The sequence below is a fragment of the Manis javanica genome, chromosome 7 (genome assembly GCF_040802235.1).
Source record: "Manis javanica isolate MJ-LG chromosome 7, MJ_LKY, whole genome shotgun sequence".
NCBI lineage: Eukaryota > Metazoa > Chordata > Mammalia > Pholidota > Manidae > Manis > Manis javanica.
In genome coordinates this window covers 97,981,768-98,008,672 of record NC_133162.1, presented here as the reverse complement: position 1 = coordinate 98,008,672, position 26,905 = coordinate 97,981,768, and the positions used below count along the sequence as shown (strand labels likewise).

At 37.4% G+C, this 26,905-nt stretch overlaps 1 protein-coding gene and 1 long non-coding RNA gene across 13 annotated transcripts in view; one reads left to right on the top strand and one right to left on the bottom strand.

Annotated features, from left to right (window-relative positions):
- The window catches only part of LOC140850472 (uncharacterized), a 37,697-nt gene extending 17,893 nt beyond the window's left edge, over window positions 1-19,804 (bottom strand). The window contains exons 1-4 of one of the 2 annotated variants that reach the window (XR_012133362.1): window positions 19,689-19,804; window positions 16,500-16,597; window positions 5,641-5,708; window positions 4,133-4,201 (exon numbers count right to left, since the gene is read on the bottom strand). This is a non-coding gene — a long non-coding RNA (uncharacterized lncRNA). Of the gene's footprint in view, window positions 1-4,132; window positions 4,202-5,640; window positions 5,709-16,499; window positions 16,598-18,395; window positions 18,510-19,688 lie in introns of those variants that run through there. The other variant, XR_012133363.1, reaches the window with a different exon arrangement.
- INSIG2 (insulin induced gene 2) overlaps window positions 14,134-26,905 on the top strand; it is a 29,679-nt gene continuing 16,907 nt past the window's right edge. For 5 of the 11 annotated variants that reach the window (XR_012133361.1, XM_037001072.2, XM_017658721.3 and 2 more), the window contains exons 1-2: window positions 14,145-14,216; window positions 20,535-20,929. Coding sequence is in view for 10 of the 11 variants with exons in the window: in XM_037001072.2 (XP_036856967.1) it covers window positions 20,686-20,929 (244 nt within the window). In the remaining variant the exon portion in view is untranslated. Of the gene's footprint in view, window positions 14,281-14,334; window positions 16,672-16,728; window positions 17,979-19,801; window positions 19,923-20,534; window positions 20,930-26,905 lie in introns of those variants that run through there. The other 6 variants (XM_017658727.3, XM_017658728.3, XM_017658722.3 and 3 more) reach the window with 6 other exon arrangements.

The following is a 26,905-nucleotide window of genomic DNA, read 5'->3' as shown; positions in this document are numbered from 1 at the left end:
CGGACTAGTTATGAACAATACAAATTTAAGTGGTTCCAGACTGAGGAGGTGAGTCATGCAAGGCATTTCTTCATAGGTGACCCAGACGTGTGCCCAAAGTTTAAGGAAGCTGATACTTAACAATGTTATTAAGAGAGAAGAGGAAAGTAGAACTACTGAACTGCTTTAATTCCTATGTTTCTACAGCTGAAAGATTGTCAGAGAGGGAAGGGCAGCATTAACATTAGTTTTTAAAAATATGGTAAAAAGAAAACACTGTAAGAAAGCTGTTCCAAGCGCATCTCAATCTCATGAGCTAGAACTGGATGAGGTGCATTTCTTGGACTGAAAGAACTTTGGGATAAAATAGAGGAACTTCTATCGAGAGTTGTAGAAGACACTTGAGAATTAGGGAAAAGTGAAAATACACAAACGTCTTATTCTCAGAACAGAGGTGAATATCCTGTGAACACCAGGAGAAAGGTTTGACATATGGGAAATCTGTTAGAACAAATCATTAAGGAGATGATTTGCAGCCCTCAGCAAAGGGGTAAGCATAAGTTAGTAAAGCTGAAGTGGTTAGCCTGAATTTCTATATGAATTTACCAATCTCTGATTATATGACTCTGAATATGAGCTGGGTGTATAATAAGCAAAGAGTTTCCTGAAAAATTGACTTTTGTCAATCAAATGGCAGCCTCTGTGTGAGGTGCTATACTCCCCAAAATGGTTCCTGAAGACTTGGAATAAGATTCTGATGGCATGATGGCATGCTGATGACACAAATCATTATGTTGAATTGTGGAATTTGTATGAAAAAGATCTTAATAGGTAGTAATTATGAACATGGCTTAAGGAGAAGAAATTCTGGGAAATCGTACACCCTTTTGTATAAGCATCCACCCCTCATCCTCAATGGAAAACATGGAAAAATCCAAACACCATCCAATTCTACTCACAACTATGAAAGAACAGGATACAGAAAATGTGGCTCATGCACATGGAAAGGATTTAAGAATTGTTTAAATTTAACAACTCAGTACAATGTAATAGTGGGATATGTCTGCCAAAAATGCTGCTGTTGCATTAAAAGCAGCATCCAAAACAAGGGGTGTGATGATGCAACTTTGGTGTTTGTTCTGGAAGGAATCCAATGGAGGGGATATTAACAAACTGTAGCGGGTCCAGAAGAAAGGAATCATTATGGTAAGGGGATGGGGAGCCTGTCATATGGAAAATACCTAAAGAAACTGGGTATATTTAGCCAAGACAAGAATATGTGGGACGCATGGAGTGAGAGGGAGATTTAACACTTTAAAGGCTGTCACATGGAATGGACTCAATGGGTGGGAGTCATAAACAAGCTGAGTACAGTTGGGCCTTAGGAAAAGCTTTTGTACCTGGAGCAATGCAAAGGTAAAAGCAGTTTCCTCCAGAGGCAAAGAATTCCCAATCCTGGAGACATTCAACATTTGTCAAGGAGAGTATTAGTGATGAATGATGATACCCACAAAACAACGGCCTTTTATGACTACTTTATCACACTTACTCCTTATGACAAGAAGTACTTTAATTATGAAGTACTGGAGAATCAGAGAAGGCAAGTAACTTGCCCAAGAATACCCAGCTGGAAGTAAAGAGCAAAGACTGGAATGCAACTTCTCCTCATTTTAAACAGTGTACATGCTTTTACTCTACTTCAGGCTTCCTCAAATAAAACTGAACTCTAGGAGAGGACACCACATCAATCTTTAAAATTACAGAAGAGCAATGGGATCTACTGGAGTTGGAGTATCTAATAAACTCTGGGGGAATCTTAAACATCACCAACTCTCCAGGCCATCACTGAGCTACTCATATTACTTTCCAATTTGGAATGTCTTTCCTACTGATGGTTCTGTCATACTTCAGTATGAAAAATAATTTTATAAATCTGAGATATGAAAAGTCTAAGGTCTTCTAATTATTAAACATTAATTCCTAGTCCTTAAAGAAGCAATGTTTCTCAAATCCCAAAGGAATTAAATGTAAGATCATTTCAAATAATTTCTTTATTTCTATGGAAAATTCTTTTGATGGTTTCTGTTTTTGGCAAATCTGAGTTCCACAAGAAGTCTAAATTGAAGCCCTTGAGTTTCTATGACTGTGTTTTATTTTTATGTCTATTATATCACCCAGCCTTATATTTATTTATTTTGGGAAATTTTAAACTATTATTCATTTGTGTCCTCCATTTGTTATAAGATGAAACCCTCTGCTTTTGTGAATACAGATACATATATAATTGGCAAATCAGAAGAAATTCTTTCCTCCTTTTCTCAGTCTCATAAAAACAATATAGTATATACTTTTAGACAACTGTGAGTCTAGCTTAAGTTCAATTTGAGATTAGAATACACACATTGCCTTTGGGAAGAGAATGAAATGCTACATAAGCCCCTTGTGTGTGGATTCAATTCGAATGAAGGAGTGTCGCAGAGCTGAAACAACGGAGTGGTGAATTAACAAGAGATCTCTTATAGTACACCTTGTTACATTTTTGGACCTCAAATTGAATGGACCCTTGTAATAATTAAAAGCTAGTGTCTCCTCTCTATTCTTGGTCTCTATAGTTGCCTCTCTGACAAATAGTTTTTACAGTCTGTAATCTTTCCAGTTGTCTTCTCACCCTCATGTTTTATACCTCAGTGACTCTTGTCTTCGAGGTGTGTTTTGCATTTGCTTACTCACCCATGGTGACCTTGTTTGGGCTTTGTTTAGTTTATTTGTTGCCTGATGATACATACCTAGACTTCCAGGGACCATTTGATTTTATATACATCCAATTTATTGCCTTTAGTCATCAGTGCTTCTTAACAGACCACAAAAGCACCCAGAAGGGTTATACCAAGGCCACCACTAAAAAGTGATTGCCCTTCACTCTGCCCCTGCTCACTGCCCTCCCCTCCCCGCCCTCCACTTTGGCCATGTTTTTGCAAAGCCAGAACTGATCTTACTAATCACAGATTGAAGCAATGCAAGAATTCAGATTAGTTCACCTGCTTGTAACTAGATTGATTTATAAGTACTTCCATCATATCCTTTTTTTTTCTTAGTCTGTTTGAACATGCTATAGAGTTTGCCACCAATTAAAAAATAAAATCAGGCTAAGGTCAGTAATTGCAGAAACCATTTAATAAGTTTATATTCAAGAAGACAAGCATCCCTATTATGAAATAACCTCACATTTGTAACTACCACTGGATAGTAGGTGATCTCAGTGTATTTTCAGTATAGAGCTATGAAATGATAAATAACTTGCATTGAATATTCTGGGCATATTATCAAGGAAATATATAAAAGTTTAATCTATAAATATATCAAGAATGATCTAGTATAGATAGTCTCAGAGTCTAAGTTAATAGAGTAGAAGAAAATTTCTTTTTACGTGATCTACAAGAGTAAAAGCATGGTCCTTAGATCACAGTGAACTCTGTATCTAAAAAAGAGCCTGGCTTAGCAATCAGAAATTCTGATTTTTATTTTGACCCACCTACTAGTAAACCTCGGGCAAGTCCTTCCTCTCTGTGAGCCTTCCCTGTGTACCTCACAGCACTGAGAAAGGATGTTAAGATCCTGGACTTAAAAAAGAGAGAAAGCCTCCTTTCCTGCCATGGTTGCCCCTTTCACTTCCAGCCTTAGCAATGAAGCTGTGTGTCTGCCAGGAGTCCACTGTGTTGCCAGTTGTGTCCTTATAATTACATAATGTAATACAAAATTCATAAATTGATGAAACAAAACCATGAAAAGGGTTTCTTTATTTTTTCTATGACAAATAAGTTAAAAGCTGTGGATACTTGGTTAAGGTGAGTGTTACTAAAGAAACTTCCAGAGGTATTACATGTGGGCTAGATAGGTGTAACAGACTGGAAAAACATTTAGAAGTGTATAGTCCACAGGCATTTTGGACCCCATCAGTCTAAGAGCATTTAAAAAAAATTAAATACATGAAGTTTTGGATTTACTGAGGTGGAACAAATTTGAAATTTGGAGTGCAAATTTGCCTGAGGATCAGCTTGGATCTACAGATCCACACGTACTTAGTTTTTATGATTTTATTTCCCTCTGCTCTGCTCATTACCCCTGTGGGTGGGGAGTGGTGTTACTTAGTTACCTTCAAGTCAAACATGCTATCCTTTGGATGTCCTTCCTTTTAAATTTGAAGTCCACTTGTTTGAAAAGTCTGCCAAAAAATAATTTCAGTTATTTCCAATCAGCAAAATATGTCAGGGCAAGAGTGGCTTTCTTGCTCTGTTTACTACTTTTGTTACAGAAAATACTGGAAAACCTGGACTGGATCACTGATGGAAGAACCAAGCAGCACTCGAGGTCTTGGAGTGTTGAGGTTTTATTCTTACACCAGTGGGCTCAGAGGGGAGTAATCTCCCAAGGTCTGAGCCCTGAGAACAAGCAAGGGGAGCAATTTATATTATTTTGATATGTGGCATTTCAGCATGTGCAGCGCAAAAGAGGAGCCCGGAGGAGGAGGGGAGGAGGGAGCTGGGAGGGCTTTGCCAACTGGAAGAAAAAAGCAGTTTGCCACCTTGACAGCTGTGTTGAATATTTTCCTTATCACTTTAGGGTCCTACTTTCCCTTAAGTTTTGGCCTGGTAATCCCTCTTTATCTTCTCAGCTCTTCCATGATTCTTAAAATATATTCCAACAAATACTTTTGTTTGATTTCAGCAGGGGGGTTTTTCTTTATAACCTGGCCCACATCACATGCTAGAGACTTACTATAGGCCACCTACTTATGATTCTTGCTGAGAAACCAAACTGTCTTTTGAAATTGGCAGTTTCCTCTGGAAGAGGTTCCTGCCAGATCTTAAAGTTTAGAATGCCATAACTCAAACGTCTTCCTAAAGTAAAACTAAAACCACTGGGCTCCTTTGCACTACATAACTCTGTCTGTAACATAGTAAAAGAACTTATAAATTTTAGGTGGACAAATTGCTGGCAGGTAATGATTTCATTTTACCTTTATTTCCAGATTTTTTTTACCTGCCTGGTCAGCATTTTGAGAATGCAAAATTTATATTAATCATCTAACACAGTGCTTTCCAGTAAAATTTCACGTGATAATAAAGATGTTCTATAATCTTCACTGTCCACATGGGGCTATTGCACACTTGATATGTGGCTAGTGTAACTGAAAAACTGAATTTTTTATTTATTTTAATCAATTTAAATAGCTGCACTTGGCTGGTATCTGCTATACTGGACAGAGCAGGGCCTAAAACAAATTTATCATAGTTTAGGATAAATACTGGTGTGAAATTTGGTAACAGAAGTCTCATTGACATGAAATTGGTAGGCCTGAATGGGAGCTCTCAGACCCACCCCTCCTGATCAGTTGCAGACCCCACAGGAAGGAAGAGACAGACACCTTAAGCTCATGTTATTCTGATTACTTTACACCCAGAAGGAGGAATGAAGAGTTTCTGTGGCCCTCAGCAACATCTACAGCCCAGCCAATGAGACTGTTACAACTCAGTCAATGACCAAGCACTACACATGGAACTCCCACTTTCTTCCAATGGACTTTTTGCTTAGAACAGTACTCCAACTCTTCCCCCTTTCTTCTATAAATGAGCCTCCTCTTCTTTGTTCTCTCTCACTTACCTGTGGTTTTCCTGTGGCTTCTTCACCTGAGTTGTAATTTTCTGCAGTTCCTGAATATACCCATTATGCTAGAAAAATAAAATTAAAGAAAAATAGCTTATTTTTAAGGTAAGCATTGGGAATATAAGCAGGTTTCATAAGAATACTTTTGTGAACATGGTGCTCTCTCCAGAGGATATGTAATTCATAAAAACAAAACAGCACCGATTATCGATATAAAAGAAACAACAAATACACCAAAATATGAATTAACTCAACAAGTATTTATTGGGTTTATATGAAAGAGGCACCACACTAGGCCCTGAAAAGTGTGCCATATGCCTGATAATGCAGATGATGATTGATAGATCACAGTTTTATAAACAGTTTTCACTATAAAATACAGCTTCCTAACTTCAAATTCCCTAAGTATATTAGACAGGAAATGTTTATTTGACAATATGGAAACAATCAATTATTAGCTCTGTGAGATGCTCTGAAGGGGGAAAAAACCAAATGTTCTATGGGTAAATTGTGTCCTGGCATATTAATGGGTTTCAGAATTCCATAATGAATATGTTTGATTTTTTTATAAACCAATTCTTACCAAATACAAGCACAGAACCATGCTTTTTTTCACTCAGAAACTACCTGTTAATATTAGTTCAATGGAATACATTGTAGGAACTGGAGATTTATGCTAACAAATTTTACAAGGCATAAATAATAAAAAATACCAGATAGTTTTTTTGGAAATGGCTTTTGCAAATCTTTAGGGAGTATGAATATATTTTTGATAGTGCATAGTTTCTCTGGAGAACTTTAAAATGCTGTGATTTTAATCACAGGATAACCTTCAGATATTGATAGAAGCATGCTCTGGATCATGTTGACAAACACATTCTAACAGAGTATTGCTACATGAGTTCTCTTAAGAGAAGTTGTTTTACACTGATTCAAAAATAAAGGTAGATTTAAATTATCATTTGCTCCAAATGAAAGCCAAAATACATTCCCAGTGTAGAAATAAAGGTTTAACATGAGACATGGTGAGAGAATTGAGCAATCACATGGCACACAGTATTAAAAACATTTTATCTCAAAATAATCCATTCTGTAGCAATTATTTCAAAACATATTGAAATTTTTCAATTTCACAAAAATACTTTTCACATCACCAGTTTGAAGCTTACTTATTTATATGCTTTTGTTCATATTTATTTTTGCAAATGTTTTGGATTACAGATGTGTAAGAGCTTAAGTAATAATTTTCTATCTAGTTTTATGTTTGAACACTGTAATTTTGGTAGGTTTCAGTAATATGATCAAAATAACTGAAGTAAAAAATAGGGGTACATAAAAATTATGTGTGGAAAAACTGTTGTAGGATATTTCTATTACATTTCTGAATGCATTAAATAGCATTCTTAAATATTTAGCCAATATTTAAAATTGGCTTGCATTCCTTGGCTATGCATCATCTGTTAAATTTGCTGTGTGGCCAGGGAAAGTCTGGAAAGTATTAAAGACTCATCACAGATGATCATGAGTTGACTGTATTTAATATTACTGCAGATAAAAATAACTTTATTGAAATTTTCAAATATGGCAATGTTGGGTTTGGAGGATTTTTTTTCTCATGATCTCTATTGTCTTTTAAAAACTTTCATACACATGCAATGTATACTTTCAACTACTAATAATAAGTCAATGATTCCAGATCTTAATTTCTAGACCCAATTGCTTACCTCAATTCCAGATGCATGTTTCCTGTGCTTTTCTAGACATTTCTACCTGCATGCTCAACAAATACTTCAAGCTCATTCAACCCTAAATTCAGTTCTTGTATTCTTGCTCTAGATCAATGCTGTTATTTCAACTTTCTCAAACTCAAAACTCTGAAGTCATCTTCCACTTTCTTTTCCTCACCCTCTCATCAGTGTTCACCAATTCCTGCTGATTCTTTGTACCCTTGCCACTGACTTACACAATCTTTCAGCTGATGATTGCAATAGCTGCCTACCCAGAATTCCTGTTTCCAGTTACCTTCCATGCCAAGCTAGCTTGAAATAGGAAGAACATAACAGAGTTGTCAGTTGACTTGTTTCTGCTTACATGAGCTGGCCTAGCTTCATTTACTGAAACTTCTGCTTTTTACCAGGCCATGAACTTATTGAAAGCAATGGCTCTGTCTTGTTTACCTTCATGTCTCAGTGTTTAACAAAATTCTTAGCACACAACTGGCATGTGCTACATGTTGTCAAATGTTGACAAGGTACCAGTGAATGGCTAAGAGCACAGATTTTGGAATAAAGCATATCTAGGTTTCATTTCTGCCTTCTCTGACATTTACTTAGTTGCTAAGTGAACCTGGATAAGTTAACTTCAAGACAGTATTCTTACCATTGGCCACACATTAGGATTATGCAAGGAACTCATTAAAAAGGTCAAGATCCTCTCTTCAGCCCAGTTAAATCAGAATACATGGAGGGTGGGCTCAAATACAAGAAATTTTAATAGATCCCCAGGTGATCCTAATATTCAAGCAGAATTGAGACTGACTCCTCTTAATCTTTATTCCTCATCTACTAGAGTTATCATTTTAAAGGGGCCTTGAGCATGTGAAATGAAATGAAACTTAGCATAATGCCTGGCACATAGTAAGTACTCCATCATGAGGTCAATACATAAACTCCATTTTCAACCTTCTTCCTTCTCAGAGGGTGGTGTCCCCAGCTACTCTGCCCTCCTTCAAGATTTTCTAGCTTTGTTGCCTTCACACATGCTCTTCACCCTGCTCTTAGCTAATCCCTCTCAATCTTCAAATCACTGGTCACACATAGTCCCAGGTATTCCTCTTTATTCTCCATCACAGTATAGAGATGTTAATTTTCTTTGTAGCACTTGTCTCAATCTGAAATTATATATTAATTTAACTATCTACTCTGTGTTCCCTCAACTAGACCAAAGCTTCAGAAGAGGAGGTTGTCTTCTTTGCTTTCTCCTGAGGTCCAGGGCTAAGAGCCTTGGATGTGCTAGATGTTCAGGTGATAGTTGTTGACAGCACGAATAGAACTGATAATTAATGGATTACAGGATGTCCTGTAATCTCAAAAAGGCAAACTTCTGGATTTTCCATGTCTTTCAAATATATTTATTTTGCCATGTCAAAATACCACAACAAAAAACCAAAATAAAACCTGAAAAATTAGGATTGTCTTGGGTTCTAGCTACTAATTAGGAAAATAAATTACAATACATTTTTTTCCAGATGTTTTTAATTTAGATTAAGCTTCCAAATCCAAGGTTCTTAAAGGTTTACTGAAGGCTTGGTCATCAACACTTGGACAATAACTGTTAGTCTAACAATATCTCACTTCAACAAGGCAAGTAACTTTTATGTTTGTATTAGGTAAGTAAAGAGTTATTTTCTAGTTTACCTTTTGCCTCATTCAGTTGGGAGACCAAACATGTAAGGTTAATGGGAAAAACTTTTCTTTGAAGTCATAGATTTAGCAAATCATCAATATTTTTGCTTATGAGAAGGATTTTAGAAATAATCTAAATATTACGTCAACTTCAAAGTAACCCAAGTTATTCTGATTTCTCAAAGTTCTCAATCAATTTATATTCTGGTATCAATTAATTTGAGATTTTAATGTTTCTGTGACATAAACAAAAATTTAAATTCATGAGCTTGATGTTCATATCTCATATGTCTCACCATATATCCTTACACACTCCAGGCTCTACAAACTGTTTTATGTTTTCTTACTCTGAGCTGCCACCAGATGCACAGCTTAATCATACCTGCCTACTTATCTTCAATGCCTACTAAAAAGACTAAGACTACATCCTCTGTGATAACTGTCCTCAAACCTAATTATAAGAGGGCAATGGCTCTTTGTATTTCTCCTAAGGATTTTGTATTCTGCCTGGTACTGCAGGAGGAATGACTGCTTTGGATATAAAAACCCTACCAACTGGTGCCATATGGTTCTTGCTTTTTAAGATCTTATCCCTTCTCACAATCAATAAATATTTAAACTAAAATAAATGCCTCTCTAGGCTAAAATGTTCCATGAAGATTTTCTTAAAGGCAATTTCCAAGTGTCTGAAAAAGCTGGATCAGGGAGACATGAGATAGGTGAATAGTAGTCATGTTGCTTTACAGACAGCCTTAATGTCATGACATTTTGAAGTTACTGTCCCTTCTGCCTAGAAAAGAGTACCTCTTCTCTACTCTTTACTGTTTTCTTAATTCCACATCTGTTTGGTATAATCTTCCCAGATTTTTTTTTATCGATAATGTAAAAATCTACAGGAGAGAAACTTAAGAGCTATAGGAGACATTAGAGAAACAAGAAAGGTTATATAAAAACTTGTCAGGAAACATTTTTTTTGAAAATTAAATTTCTGTTTCAATTTTGGAAATAAATGCACTGATAAAAAGTCAGAAACACAAAAATCCATCTCATTGTAAACATTTAGTGAAGACCTAATACCCATTCTCCTTAAAGTTTTCCAAAGAGTTGAAGAAGAGGGAATACTCCCAAACTCATTCATTCTACAAAGCCAGCATCACTCTGATATCAAATCAGGCAAAAATACCACAAAAAAAAAGAAAATTACAAACCAATAACACTGATGAACATAGGTGCAAAAATACTCAACAAAATATTAGCAAACAAAATTCAAAATACATCAAAAAGATCATCCATCATGATCAAGCAGGATTTATTCCAGGGATGCAAGGATGGTACAACATTTGAAAATCCATCAACATCATCCACCACATCAACAAAAAGGACAAAAACCACATGACCATCTCCATAGATGCTGAAAAAGCATTCAACAAAATTCAACATCCATTCATGATAAAAACTCTCAACAAAATGGGTATAGAGGGCAAGTATGTCAACATAATAACAGCCATATATGACAAACCCACAGCCAACATTATACTTAGCAGTGAGAAGCTGAAAGCTTTTCCTTTAAGATTGGGAACAAGACAAGGATGCCCACTCTCCCCACTTTTATTCAACATAGTTCTGGAGGTTCTAGCCATTGCTATCAGACAACACAAAGAAATAAAAGGCATCCAGATTGGCAAGGAAGAAGTTAAACTGTCCCTGTTTGCAGATGACATGATATTGTACATAAAAAACCCTAAAGAATCCACTCGAAAACTACTAGATCTAATATCTGAATTCAGCAAAGTTGCAGGAATACACAGAAATTTGTGGTATTCCTATACACTAATGATGAACTAGCAGAAAGAAATCAGGAACACAATTGCATTCACAATTACATCAAAAAGAATAAAGTAGCTAGAAATAAACCTAACCAAGGAAGTGAAAGACCTACACTCAGAAAACTACAAGACACTCATGAGAGAAATTAAAGAAGATACGGATAAATGCAAACACATCCCATGCTCATGGATAGGAAGAATTAATATTGTCAAAATGGCCATCCTGCCTAAAGCAATCCCTATCAAAATACCAATGGTATTCTTCAATAAACTAGAGCAAATAGTTCTAAAATTCTTATGGAACCTAAAAATACCCCAAATAGCCAAAGCAATCCTCAGAAAGAAGAGTAAAGCTGGGGGGATTACACTCCCCAACTTCAAACTGTACTACAAAGCCACTAATCAAGACAATTTGGTCCTGGCAGAAGAACAGACCCACAGACCAATGGAACAGATGAAAGAGTCCAGATATAAACCCAACCATATATGGTCAATTAATATATCCTAAAGGAGACATGGATATTCAGTGGGGAAATAACAGCCTCTTCAACAACTAGTGCTGGCAAAACTGGACAGCTACATGCAAGGGAATGAAACTGGATTATTGTCTAACCCCATACACAAAAGTAAATTCAAAATGAATCAAAGACCTGAATGTAAGTCATGAAACCATAAAACTCTTAGCAGAAAATACAGGCAAAAATCTGTTGAATATAAACATGAGCAATTTTTTTCTGAACGCATCTCCTCGGGCAAGGGAAACACAATAAAAATGAACAAATGGGACTAGATCATGCTAAAAAGCTTCTGTACAGCAAAGGACACCATCAACATAACAAAAAGGCATCCTACACTATGGGAGAATGGGAGAATGTATTTGTAAATGACATCTGACAAGAGGTTAACATCCAAAATATATAAAGAACTCACATGCCTCAATACCCCAAAAGCAAATCACCCTATTCAAAAATGGGCAGAGGATATGAACAGACACTTATCCAAAGAAGAAATTCAGATGGCCAACAGGCACATGAAAAGATGCTCCACATCACTAATTATCAGGGAAATGCATATTAAAAGCACAATAGATATCACCTCATACCAGTTAGGATGGCCAACATAGAAAAGACTAGGAACAACAAATGCTGGCGAGAATGCAGAAAAAGGGGAACCCTCCTACACTGGTGGGAATGTAAACTTGTTCAACCATTGTGGAAAGCAGTATGGAGGTTCTTCAAAAAACTAAAAATAGAAATACCATTTGACCCAGGAATTCCACTTCTAGAAATTTACCCTAAGAAAACAGGATCCCAGTTTCAAAAAGACATATGCACCCCTATGTTTATCACAGCACTATTTACAATAGCCAAGAAATGGAAGCAACCTAAGTGTCTGGCAGTAGATGAATGGATAAAGAAGAGGTGGTACATATACACAATGGAATATTATTCAGCCATAAGAAGAAAACAAATCCTACCATTCACAACAACATGAATGGAGCTAGAGGGTATTATGCTGTGAAATAAGCCAGGCAGAGAAAGACAAGTACCAAATGATTTCACTCATCTGTGGAGCAAAAGAACAAAGCAAAAACTGAAGGAACAAAACAGCAGCAGACTCACAGAACCCAAGAATGAACTAATAGTTGCCAAAGGGAAAGGGACTGGGGAGGGTGTGTGGGAGGGGAGGGATAAGGGGAATAAGGAGCGTTACGATTAGCACAAATAACGTGGGATGGGGGGTACGGGGAAGGCAGTGTAGCGCAGAGAAGACAAGTAGTGATTCTATAGCATCTTACTATGCTGGTGGACAGTGACTGTAATGGGGTATGTGGTGGGGACTTGATAATGGGGGAATCTAGTAACCACAGTGTTGTTCATGTGATTGTACATTAATGATACCAAAAAAAAAGCAATGTTAATAATCTGATGAGGTCCATGAGGGAATTCAAAAACAATAAAAGCTCTTAGCAGAAAACAAAAAAATCCATCTCATCGTTTACCAGTTAGACGTTTTTTTGTAAAAAAAAAAAAAAAAGTAGTTTCACTGCCACTCCTCTACAAAGCTCTTAAGCAATTACTCTTGGCCTAAACTTAATATAAAATTCTTCTCAAGACCACTGTAACCTGACCACATTCATATTATAGAACTACCTCTGGACCAATAAGGGATTATTAGGCTCTTACTGTTTCTACTTTGCTGTAAACCTCTCAAGCTCTTCCTAAGAAAACAACTGTCTCCAAACTGTTAGTTGGTTAACTCGCGTAACGATTACTGAAGAAAAGTTCATAAAATGCTGTGGGATGGAGATCACAGAAATATAAATTACGCTCTCATAATTCAGTAAGGAAGGAAAAGGTAAAAAAGTAAGCAAAAGCAACTATGTTTTCTACCTTTATCTTGCATCTACCTACCACTTCAGCATTTTATTAAAAATAAAAATAATAATAAAGGGAGAAATGTGGGATCCACATATAAATCAAGTATAAAAATCAAACGAATATTCATATTTGACCTAATTGTTAAAGTTCATAATGCGTGATCAAAACCGAAAGTTTCTGTGATGACTGCCCTTTTACTGTTCACCATGTAAGAACTTATTCACTATGTAAGAATTGGTTCACCATGGAAGAACTTGTTCGTTATGCTTCAGAAGATTGGAGACTGATGAGAATTAGGCTTGAGATGGATTAATGATTGTGCATTGAGCATTGACTCCCCTATACAGAATTTTATTGTTGTTAACAACCATTTGATCAATAAATATGAGATGCCCTCTCAAAAAAAAGAACACATTCAGATGTACATATATTCTGTTGTATGTAGAAGGAAATTAAAGACACAAATCCTTTAAATGTCAAAAAAAGTAGGCAAAAGCACAGTACTGACAGCCAGGGATCCTTGGCGTGATAATTAGGTGGCCTGTGCCCTGGAGCCTTCAACGCGCCCCTGCGCAGACGGACACAACGAGCGCCGCGCCTCCCAGAGTGTGCGTGCGTCAGCGCACGGTTCCCCTACACCGCCTGCAGGGTCTGGGCACTCGTCACAACCCACGAGTGCCTGGTCAGCAAACAACAGCTGATCTGGCCACCTCCCACTACCTCGACACTCCGCGCCTACAGTCAGCAGGTAAGTCCACGGAGACCGGAAGTCCTTTTGCCCCGTCTCGTGCGCCTAACAACTAGCGCCGGTGGGAACCGGAAGCTTCTCTGCCCCGATCGCCGGAGCGCGTTCGCGTCGGCAGCGCAGGCGCAGTGGAGCTTGGGTGGAGCTGTGGAAGGGGAGGAGGAAGAGGCGGGAGCCGGGAGGCGGGGGCCGGTCCCAGAAGATGGCGGAGGTGGGGGTGAGTTGGGGGGTCACTCGACAAAGCCCGGGTGACTTGGTGCAGAGGGAAGCGGCCTGACGAGGTGATTGCCCTCGGGAAGAGGAACTTGTGTTTTGCAGCTTGGGAATCCTGTTCGCAAGTGCGGGTAGCCAGGACTATAGATGGGGCCTGAAGGGCGAGGGCGCTCCCCTTGGCTAGGAAGGGTCAACGAGGTCCTGAAGGGGACATCAGGGTCCGGGAGAGGTCGTAGGAGTGGCCGAGGCTATCCGGCCCGTGGAAGAGTGTCCGAGCCGAGAGAAGGCTGGAGAACTGCGGGAGAGGTGACCCCCGAGACCTGATGGGGCTGGAGGTTGGCGGGCTGTCAAGCATAGAGCTGTCAGGACTTGAGAGGTTTGTAGCTAGAGAGACTCAGGTTTGGGAGGGAGATGGATTCAAAAAGGTAGGTATTGTAATAAGTTTAGAATCCTCACAAAGGTATGTTGACATTAGGTGAGGAGTGGTACTTTTGGCATATTGGATTGGAATTGGAAGCCTTAGATGTGTGGATAAAGTTAAAGAGAACTCTAGCCAGGACCTAGAAGTCAGTTGGTGATTGATAGTTCCTGGGTTTTTAGGGTCAGTGAGAGTTGGCAATCTGGAAAAGGAAAGCAGTGTGGATGCGGCAGGCTGAATGAAGGGTGCTAAACTTAAGTGATAATGACCCATGTTTAGTTAGGGTTGGGAAAAAAGTCATTAAAGTATGGTGTTAGTTAGATAGTCTAGGAAAATATACCACGAAGAGCTCTCTATTTTGTAAGATTGCTGAGGAGATGCTTTAAGAAGGAATGGGTAAACTTGGCAGCTGGGCCATTGAAACTGGCCTGGATCAATACTGCACTGGAGCTGAGGATTGCTGGGGAAGACATGCCCCAGTCCTGGGTGCAGGGAGACTGAAGGCAGCCAAGCAGTGGCTAAAGTGTGTTTTCCAACTTTGGGTTTGGTCCTGATAGTGAACCACTGAGTGAAAATGAATGAAGGGATGCCTCACTCCTAGGGCTTCAAAGAAAAAAATGATCCGTGTGCTCTTCCTGTTTTCCCCCTTTCATTATTTATTTGGACATTGTGTTGAGTGGTATGTTTTGCCATAGTTCTCAGTACATATATGCTCTAAAGTGGCCAAGCAGTGAATCATGTACATTTGGGAAAAAAGATGGATTCTTTTTAAACTGACAGCTGTTGCATTTATTATGGTCTGGTCAACTGAAAAGTAAAGGGTGAAATGCAGTTTTATTAATCAGAAAATTATTCCCAAGTGACAGAGTTACCTTTTGGGACTGAGATTTGCATTTAAAACTAGTAACAGGAGGTAAATAAATGCTGCTTGCTTAATGGTTTCTGTGTTTGGGTTTTTATGCTAAGAGGAGAGATGAGTTGTAGTGTATTCAAGGCAAATATGTTTTTCTTTCAAGAAGTCTTTAGTGTTCATAGCCTGTGTTTCAAATTTATGTGCTTTTATTTAAGGAGAGTTAAACTTTGGCATCGATTTAAATGTGTTTTTCCTAAGATTAATGCTTATTCTATTTTGAGAATGCCACTCTAATTAAGAGAGCATATGACAAAAAATATGTCAGGTAGTAATTTAATTTTATTAATATTTAGTAGCCTATCTGATCTAAGTGCCTGAAAAGACAGGGTAATCTGAGGGAGCAAAATACTTCTGTGACTGCTAATCATTGGAAGATGAATGATCTTGTTTGTTTTTAGAGGGTGTTGCATTTGTTAAAATACAACTGGTTCTTAAGGTTCTAGGAGATTTTTTTGTTATTTTCAAATGCTTATTGCCTGAAAGTTGTTTTCAGTGGCAGACATAAACTTTGATTTTCATCCACAAAGCCCAGTATCACTTATTAATCTAAAAGTAATAATAGCATCCCACTAACAGGCAGTCAGATGCCAGGAATAATGTTTTTCCAGTTTTGAACATTTGTTATTGATCTATCCAAATTATTTGAATGATTTTTTCTTTTTGTTCTGTAACATGTTTATAGGTCAGAGCTCAAGGAAGAAATTTTCATTGACTGGAAGTTTTTTCTTTACCAGTTTTTAAAAAACATTATTTTGGTCTTAAAAGTACCAATGGTATCAACATGACTTTAAAAACTGTTTCTTGTGCGGCACTTAAATTTTTTTTGTATGGTGCTTGTAGATGGAGCAACGTGGTGAAAGGGAAAGAACCGTATGTTGTAACAATGCTATGATCACAGAAGATTACTTAACCTATTTCATTTTATAAAATGGGAACCAAAACACCTGCCTACTCACCAGGATTATTATTGAGGATCTATTGAGATACTTTCCTTTAAATGGTATCTTCATAATGGAGACTTCTTCCCTGATCAGCAGATTATTTCTCCAGTAATCTAAATTTTTCAAACAGATTTTAAAAAATTTTGAAGAATCAAAGTTATCACAGATGTAAGAGTCCTAACTAAAGGTATGGGTACACTTTGTTTTAGAAAATAATATCAATACATAATAAGAACACTCAACTTTAAAATAAATTAGGAATGCTTAGTCCAGGAGCTTTTACTTTAAAATAACTCACTCCCCTAATGTGTGACTAATATAAACATGATTTTTTAGGAACTTAATCGTTACATGATAGGGAATGAATGGTCTTGTGGAATTTCTACACCTTGGGATGAGTCTGCTCATTTTTCAGGAGTTCGGTTAACCTTTGTGGTAGGAGATCTTGTACTATACAATATCTTGTTGCTTCACTTGACCACTTTAAGTCTCATTCACTTTGCCATTAAAATAAGAGAATTGTTAGATTGCCGATTCTTAACTTGCTTTGAATCATGGGCTTTTTGAGTCCTTGATGTAAACTGTGGAACTCTGTTTCCAGAAAAATGCACATATGTACAACTTCTTTGATTTTGTTTAGCATCAGATTCACATACCTCCTGGAACAGTTGATTTCCCAATTCCCTTTATTTTCTTAAGTTTTAGGATACTCTGATTCTAAATCATTTTAACTTGTATTTTCTCCTCCAGTAATTATATACTATTGTATTATTTTATAGTAATAAAATTAGCTTTTTGTAATTTTAAAATACTGTTTTTAAAAAAATCTCATTGAAGTAAACATCAAATGAGTGTTGTATTATTTTTAAAGGAAACTTCTGGGGTGAAGTAGGAAACTATAAACATGCACTTCCAGGAAAGGTTGGATAAACAGCTGTGGCTGAGTAACATAACTAAACAGTTTAGAAAGTGTCTAACAGCCTTGAAATAGAATGAAGAAGTGTCTGTAGCTATCAGTGGCTTTCTTTGGGAGGGCATTGCCTCTCTGGGGGCATCTGGAATATGGAGGGATATTTTTGGTGGTCTCAAATGGGGAAGGGGTATGTGCTGGCATTTAGTGGGCACAAGCCAGAAGTGCTAAATGTTTTGCAGTGCTTAGGGAAGTTCCAGTGCTTAGGGAAACCACACAGATTGCCCTGCCTAAAGTGCCAGCACCCTCTGACAAACACTGGTGAGTGAGTGTGAGATGGGGCCTAGCACACTGAAACAGCTTTTTAAAACTGAAGTAATTTTGCATTTTGAAAACATTCAGCATAAAATACCCTTTGCCATTAATTGCCTTTTGGAAAAAATTGAAACAAACAAACAATTTGGGTTACTTAAATGTATATATACTCTCTGTCCTCTAATAGCTGTTTTAACAGAAGGGGGGTGGCTGCTGTGTCTACTGGAAATTTGGGAAGTGAAGAGTCAACAGCTGACCACATACAGTATGTAAGTTGGCCAAATGATCCTTTTTTAAAAAAACATCTTTTTATACCTTGATCTAGGACTTCTAGAGAAAATTTCCAGGTGTTTGTATATTTATTCTCATGGCCTTTGCGCTATTGTATAGTTGCCTACTTATATTGACATTAGTACCTTGAGAATATTCAGTTGAGATTCTTCTCTAAGTCTACCCATCTTATCAGTAACCAAATCCCCTTTGACACTCCCATGTGCCAAAAAGGAAGTCTGAGGAGTTGGGCTGAATGGGGCTGAAGGTGTAGAGGGATGACCATGGGTGTTGGAATCAGTCAGAGCTAAGGTAAAATGCCAGTTCTAATACTGCATGTCATGTGACCTCAAGCAGTTTGCTAAATCTCTTTGACTTAGTAGCTTCATTTTTAAAATGAGGATGATAACACTTACCTTTAGGATTGTTTTGAAGAATAGAGCTACTCTTTGGCCTGGAGTAGTTGCTCCCTAAGTGGGTACTATATCAGTAGTCATGATGATGATGATGACAATTCTGTAACTACTGAACACCTTGTTAAAAGTGGCCAGAACACATGATATGCTAATGTGCTGGATACCACAGCAAGGAATAGTTTACAAGACTAGGTCCGGAGGAATGTTTTCTAGGGCATTTTCAGATGCTATTCAGAATATATTTTTGTAAGAAACCCCTGTAATGTGTACTATTTTCTCTAGTTCTCTTAAGCTGTAGAGCTCAATTGTACAGTTGACTAAGTAGGTTTGTAAGGACTAACTTGAAGACAGAATTACACCCTCTGTGTTGGGCACAGAGCTTTGGGTGTGGCAGAGGCTCAGTGAAAAAATATGTTGTCTATCACATGAAACTGATAGGCTCTGAAGGTTACAAGTACTTTGAAATATTCTCATTTTCATATTGATTATTTCTAACATTAGCTCACATATACCCCCATTTATACATGAATTTTTTTCCAAATGTTCATTTGTAAGGTAGTTTGAAACTTAGAAACTCAGAGGAAATCTATTTTTAATGATGATCAAGTGCTAGGTTTGCCTTTCAAAAGGCCTGCTTAACCTCATATGGTTTGATTCAAAAAGTTAACCCAATTTAATTAAAGAAATATAAATATGTAGAGTGCCCACTGTGGGCTAGGGAAGCACCTTTCTGGGTATGCACAGTGTAGACTTGGTAGTGAATAAGACCTACGTAAAAAGTTTATGTATAGTCCAAATATGAATTATATTTAAATTTTTATGAAATTTAAAATAAACTACTTTGAGATTCAAAGGAAATACCATTTATGTACTGACACATGATGATGCTCAAGATATATTATTGCTGAGTGAGCTAAAAGTAAGTTATAAAAATACCTGTATAGTATTTTCCTATTTAAAAAAATTTTAGAAAACATGTAACAGTTAGGGAGGCTGAACATTATGGTGAGAATAAGGACTTGGAGCCAGACTGCATATATTTGACCCAGCTTGACCTCTTACTAGAGGTGTAAACTTTGTTAAGCTACTTAACATTTCTTTGCTTTTTGCCTCACCTATGAAATAGACATAACCACACTTACTTTTAGGGTTATTGTGGTAATTACATGCGTTCCCATACATTGGATGGTTATAGCAGCTCATAAAAATACTTAAATGTTATTGGTCTTAGATACATGGAAAAGAAAGATCTCTTTGGTTAGAGGAGTGAACAAATACCAAGACTGACTATACCAGCACATTTCTAGGTTGTAGGGAGTCAGGAACTTGCAGATAAAACTCCTTAGAATCTAGCCATTAGGTTATCTTCATTTTCTTGACTGCGTGTCTTCTGCTTCCTCCTGTAGCTTTCTCACAATGGTTCCCATGATTGCAACAATGGCAGACTGGGTCCAGGCGGGGTGGGACACAGGGCTGGTTCTGGTGAGAGCAGGTCCGGTCTGCTTTCTGTACTTGGTGTATATGTAGGTGAGTGGCTGGTTGCCTGTTTTTTGTAAGACACTTTTGTGCAGTAATTCAAATATATAAGCATTAAACATTAAAGCAGGTCATTTTGTTCCCCTACGGAGGTCATCCTCATGAGCAAGTCATGTTTTATTGTACAGAGTACATTTCCAGTCAGAATATGATGATTTTCTGCCAAGTGTAAGTTACTTATTCTGTAAAGTATAATGATTTCTGCCAAAATCTCCTTGTGCACCTGTTGTAACTCGTGGGCTTAGAGATTTAGGTAGAAAGTGAAACCTGAATTTTGATTTTTCAGATTCAGTGCAGGTGTCTCAGAGAACCTGTTCGGCTTTTCTCTGAGGTGGAACAAGCTGTTTTTATGATTATTCTAACCTTTTGTCTTTTAGTCCCTTATTCTGTCCTGGCAGATATTTAGGAGTAGTATATTTTATTTTTCAATACATTAGGCATATAAGAATGCCTTTTAAGCTACTTATTCAGTAAATAACTGATTTAAATAAATACATAAGCTTGTCATTTAATTTTTGTCCTTTTAAATTAATTTGAATTGAAATCAGAAAAAATATGTATTTATTAGATAAACATTGATTTCTTTTTTCCTATCTCTTGCAGGATTTCTGGTAGATCCTATTTTAGGATGAGATGTGGTACTGTTGAAATGCCAGTCTGCTTTGATTCACAGACAGTTGGCTTTTCAGCTGGGAAGCCTTTTTTTCTTCTTTCTTGTCTTTTTTATTTGCCAGCTCACTGAACTTATGAAATCATGGCAGAAGGAGAGACAGAGTCACCTGGGCCCAAAAAGCATGGCCCCTATATTTCATCTGTCACTAGCCAGAGTGTGAACTTGATGATTCGAGGAGTAGTGCTGTTTTTTATTGGAGTATTTCTTGCATTAGTGTTAAATTTACTTCAGATTCAGAGAAATGTGACCCTCTTCCCACCAGATGTGATCGCCAGCATTTTCTCTTCAGCATGGTGGGTACCCCCGTGCTGTGGCACCGCTTCAGGTACGTGTAGGTTCTTTCTGTAATGCTTAAAAAGGAAATACTGTAAATGAGTGTGGATGTTGTCTGAATAGTACTTTAAAAAGGCCCAGCTATATTGAGGTATAATTTAAATATAAAACAATGGACTTGTTTTCAATGAACAGTTTGGTGTGTTTAGACAAATGCATACGGTCCACTGCACCGTCCAGTGGTGGCACTTGCCCTTCTTCACCTGCAGTTCTCTGTTCTTCTGCAGCTCGCTCCCCACCCTCAGCCTCAGGCCACCACTGATCTTTCGGTCATTACATTATTTTTGCCTGTTCTAGAATGTAAAAGAAGTGGAAGTATAGAGTAGCTGCTCTTTTGTATCTGATTTCTATCTGGCCTATGAACTTTAAAAAAATTTAATCCTTTAATAGCAACCATAAGTCCCTTAGGGATGAGGCTTACAACCTCTTAAGTTTGTCCTTTCTTCAACCCATTTCATGTAAGTCTGATTTTAAGTTATTTTTATGATGATCATCATCATTGTTTGACTTTAAGGGTTTGATATGTGTTATAGTCTTATTTTTGAAGTAAATTAAAGTTGAAGGATAGAATAGTTTTATTCAAGTTTAAAAAGCTTCATTTTATTTTTTAAATTTTTTTGTACATGCTTTTTTCCTTAGTATCTTATTTTTAGATGAACCTTAGGAATGATAAATACAGAAAAAGATGAATAAAGTAAATTCTCTTTGCTCAAAATCATTATCCTGTTAGCTACTTTAGATCTTTTTTGGTAAACAGTGTGTAATGGATAAAGTGAAACATTTCAGAATGCCTCATTGATGCTGAGCTTCCATGATGGATAGCTCTTTAACTTTTTCTAATCATGGAGACCAATAGATACAATAAAGTAATAGAAGGAAGCCATAATTATGTAGCAAAAAACAATTCTGATTGAGGGAGAAAATCGCTTTTCAGAATGTCCATTTGGTGTCTCTTATAATATAATGTAGATCCTTCTTAACTTACATCCTAGAGCTGGAGGTTGAAGGGTGAGGAATTGTGAGATGTTTTGGAATAACCTTGTGACACCTACTGGACAATTACATCATCCCATTGCATGAATGGAAGGGCATGTTGTAAGGTTTTGGTGTGGTTATATATTGTTGTCTCTATTACAGTATTCTCGCTGAAAGAAAAAGAGCACAGGTGAAGTACAAAGAGAAGAAAACACAAATTACTTTTTATCATTCTCGTTGTATCTGCTTAGTCCTCATGTATTTTCCTTTCTTTCATTTAAATTCAAAAGAGAAAAATAGAGTTTTCCTGACATCTTTCTCTAGTTCTTTGTTTATTTTTTCTTATGGTATAACTGCTACATGGCTACTAATTGAGCTTTTTGGGGGTTCAGAGAACATGTCTTTGCAGGATAGACACAAGGAAGGCCAGGGGAGGGAGCTATTACTTATTGAATGTCTAGACACATTCCTTAACCCCAGGGATCTAGGACAAACTTAGGAGTGAGATGTTTGGCATTGTGCCTTTTTTTGTGGGGATTAGAAAACTGAGATGAAGATCCAGAGTCCCAGAGCCAGTGAGGGTGCAGTTAGGTCCAGTATCACATGCTGGGGAAGGGGGAAGAGGAGCTGCTCACATGGTCCTCTACTCAGGCTGCCTCTTTTGAAGCCTGAAGACTGTCAGGCTTGGGTGGATAAACTGGTGTGTGTGTGTTGCACTTTCTGGACTGAGGCAGGAGAACTTAACTGAGGTTTCATTGTTACCTCCATTTTGGAGATGAACTGGCTGCTTCTGTCTCTCATGTGGGCACTTCTGCCACAAACTCCTATTTAGGAAGGAAAAGTCCAGATCTCACTTTGTCCCTGCTTACTTTCCTTACCTCAACCACTAGATTTGTCACTGTCACAAATTTAATCTTAAACCTTTTCATTTGGGGGAGTTATATTTACATTTCTTAAGTGTTTCTTCCAAAAGCAATGCTTTCCATGAGGTACAGGGCAGCGAAAGTCAAGGCATAAGGAAATCTAGATTCCAGTTAACTCTGCTACTGATATTGTTGGGTAGGTCACCGTGTTTAATACTTGAAGGTGAAGATACCAGATTTGTGAAAGTTGCCAAAGGTGAAAAATGGATTCTTGTATAATTGCTGCAGTGCACCCCTCCCTTCCCCCAGTTTCAAGGAAAATGTCAAGGATAAGACAAAGTAAATGTTACAAGACACTTGGAGTGCACAGGTTTGCATGTAGGGTAGAATGTATGTTTTTATTTATGTATGTTAGTATACATTTTCAAAGTGCATTAGGCTCTTAACCATCTTAAGTCAGAAAAACTCATAATTGTCCTTTGATTATCTTGTCTGACTAATATTCATAGATTGAGCAGCTACCCTCAGAAGGTCTCTAGAATCACCACTTTCTGCATGTAAACAGAGCGGCCCTTGGTTATTTGCTACCCTCTCTGTGACACACAGTGCTGGAAAATTTGCTAGTGGTGCTTCTGGAGGGACAACTTAGTAGAGAACTCTGGTGAATTTCTTTTGATTTAATTTTCCTTTTCTTAGTTCCCTATTTTTAGTTTAATTAATAGCTGGTGTTTCAAGCTAATTAGCTTCTTTATGTGTTCAGTGCATTACAATTGGAGTCAGAAACTTCTTGAATGTTATTGAGAGCCACAAAGGAATGTTTCTAAAGAATAAATAGGAAGAAAAAAAGACAACTATCATTGTGTGGGTAAAATAACTAGAGAAGTTGACTCAAAAATCACAACTAACCAGATTGTGTCCATACCTAAGAAACTAATGTCTAATTTAAAGAGAACAAACAAATCTTTCCTGTTTAGCCATGCAGCCAGTTAGATAATTCCTGGAGAGCCTTGCAAGACTCCTTCCTCTCTCACCTCCCTCATCTGGTTTCCAAGTTTAAATCTTTCTTCTATCTCTTTCTTGGTCCAGGCCCTCAACCATTCTGCTTGCAATTTTTAGTCTTTTCTTTTCCTGCCTCTGATTTTGTACCAACTCCCACTGTAGCCACCCTAGCCTGTCTCCCCTGTCATGTGTTATACACTCACTGCTGTAAGACTCATTGCTTCTGTCTTTGGTACAAACACAATGGCATCATTCCCCTGATACCTCTGTGTCTACAGGGTAAAGTCTGTGATATGGTCGTTGCCCACTTTCATTTTCCTCAGTCTTTCTGGATCCTGCTGCTCTCTTTTGGTCTATAAAGTTTACAGCTTCTAGGAAATACAAGGTATTTTCCATTGTCCATGCTTTTTTTCAAGACCTTCCCTTTGATTAGAAGGCTATTTCCACATGACTTACCTGCTCAACACTCCTGTCTCAAGGGGCACCTCTTCTGTGAAGTTTTCCTCATGTGGGAAAAGCATCCTGCTTCCCTCAGCAGTGCCAGAATAAGACTGGGTCCCCACTGGGCCCTGGCAGTGCTATCTCTGACTTCTCACTGTATTTAATTGTTTCTGTGGTCACTGTGGGACTGAGATCATGTCTTACTCTTTTTTCTTTTTGAATTTCTAGTAAATGTCAAGAACTAGACACATTGGATGCTGAAGTATTTGTTGAATGAAACATTGCCTATCCTGTAGTAGTTTTCATAAAAGTGTATCTCATTCAATGGTTTTGTTTTCTCAGTCCCTTTTCCTTGCAAAATGTTTAGCTTAACTGCTCCTTTTAGTGCCTCACTACATTAAACACACTACTACAGAACAGTGATGACTTAATATTGATGTTTTACAAATTTCTTTTGTTTTTGGCTTGGTTGGCGATAGCTAGTCACTGGGAAATTGCTTAAATCTATCTCAAGAAATGTGATTTTACATTAGAGAACCATCTGATTATGCAGGTCTGTGTTTGCAAAGGATTTTTACACAGGGATGATTTTAAGAATCTCTTGTTAAAATAAGAAAGTGGAGAAAGAGGCAAGAAGCTCAACATACTTCTGCTGAGCTCTCAGAGTGTAGTCTCCCCATACTGTAGATACTGCTATCAGACTCTGCCATACCTTTATTTAAAGGAGAGAAAGAAGACATTTAATAGGAAGCGACAAGCTTCCTCGAATTCCCCCTCTTGGTGAGCAACAGAGAACCATGCATACTCAGTGGATTTGATTTTTATTGGCAAATCCCAAGGTTGGCAGCATGGCAGTTTAAATTCCTTTTTGTGTTTTGCTTTCTTTCTTCAGTTGTCTCTTCTTTGTGAAGTTGCCGTCATATGCATAAAAATATAGTCAATTTTACTTATTTATATCTTTGCCACACACATGTCAGTATTCTCTGTGTGATAACTTTTCACCTATGGCATCAGTGCTGAGGAAAATTGACTTGGAATGCCTGATCTTAGTTCATTTTACTCAGCCACAGGCAAACGGAGAGGAGAGCAAGTGAGCAAGAGTGAGGGGTGACATGTGAGCTATTAGGTGCTGATCCCTTAAGAAAAAAAAAAAAGGTAATACTCGTATAGATATATTTCAAGTGTTAGGCATGCTAGCTGATGTTTTAATTTTGTGAAGATCTGGAAATGCTGTCAGTTAATCTCATAGGATTTTAGGGCAGAGTCTTTTAAATAGGAATATCATGTGACACTATAAAATTTACTAATAGTTGTTGGAGCTCTGCATTGTTGAAATTTATTGTTAATCTCTTGATGGTATGTGAGCCGTCTATACTTAGCAAAAGCCTGATTCTAAAGAGTGCTTTCAGATTTGAATTAGAAAATGCGTACGTGATTGCAGCAGCTCACCACTGGCTAGAAGAGTTGCCTCCTTTTAATGCTGCTCCATTGATCTGCTAGGCTGTGAGTTTTGATATTAATTAATTTCTCTTTTTCCTTGAAGATTGAATGCATCATTTGTGCGATATAGCTAGCCAATACCAGGCAAAGCAGGGTTTCTGATCCCCAGGCACTTAGATTTTGGTACAATAATTTCATGATACATCAGAGGTAGTACTGGACATTTTAAACATGCTTCTCAACTGATGTGACGGTAGTATCTTTATTACTAAATGGCAGCATAACAATTATGTTTTTAAAAAGATTAGCAAATCAAAGCTGCCTAGCTATTTCCTGTTAAATTTAACCTGTAAAGAAAGTACATTTTCTTTATATCCTTTTGAAGAATGTTTTCATTCATTAAGTGGTCTTTTTAAAATGACCAGCACCATTTAAAATCCTCTCCCACTAAATGAACAAAATGTTGAGGTTGGACAAATTATTTAAGTTAAAAACTGAATATTTTGAGTCTCAATCAGAAACATTTTACATATAGTTATTCATAACTGATTAGATAGTTAGCATTAAAAATGTTCTTTTCAAAACTAAGAAATGTACTAAAATTATTTCTTATCTTTTAATAGTGAATTTAAATTTTAACTGAAAATTGACAGTCCTTACAGACTGTTTCTTTCCTTTTTTTCTATTTGCGGAATGAGTCTTACATGTAGATTTATGCTGCAAGTTTCCCTGTTTTGACAATATGGGCTGGAGTCTCATGAGAAGGCCAGAGTGGGAGGGTCAGGACAGGGCACTAGAGGCAGGAGCCTAAGACAAGCTAGAGGGACGAGGGTAATCTATATGAAAGGACAGCCATAGCCATCTGAACACGTGTAGGATGAGCTTGTTGTATATGGTTTATGCTTCCGTCTTTTCTCTAGATTTGCAGTATTTAATAGCATGTTTATCGTTATACGCTTGAGAGCACATTGCTTAACTGCCAACTGGTTTGATGGTTTTCAAGTCTCAGAGACACAAGTAGTATAAAAGAAGTATAATTTATCCAGCCCTATCTGCTAAATTGTGACTCATACACTGAAGTAGTATCTTGTTTGTTATAATTTAGAATGCTGGTATATTCATTTACAGTGCTTTCTTCAGTGGTATTATCCTCACTTTTTTTTGAGTTTGGGGTGGTAAGTTTAAAATACCAGCAACTGATATTAAGTAACTTGAACTTTTTTAAAGAATCTTTCAAATGATTATGGTGT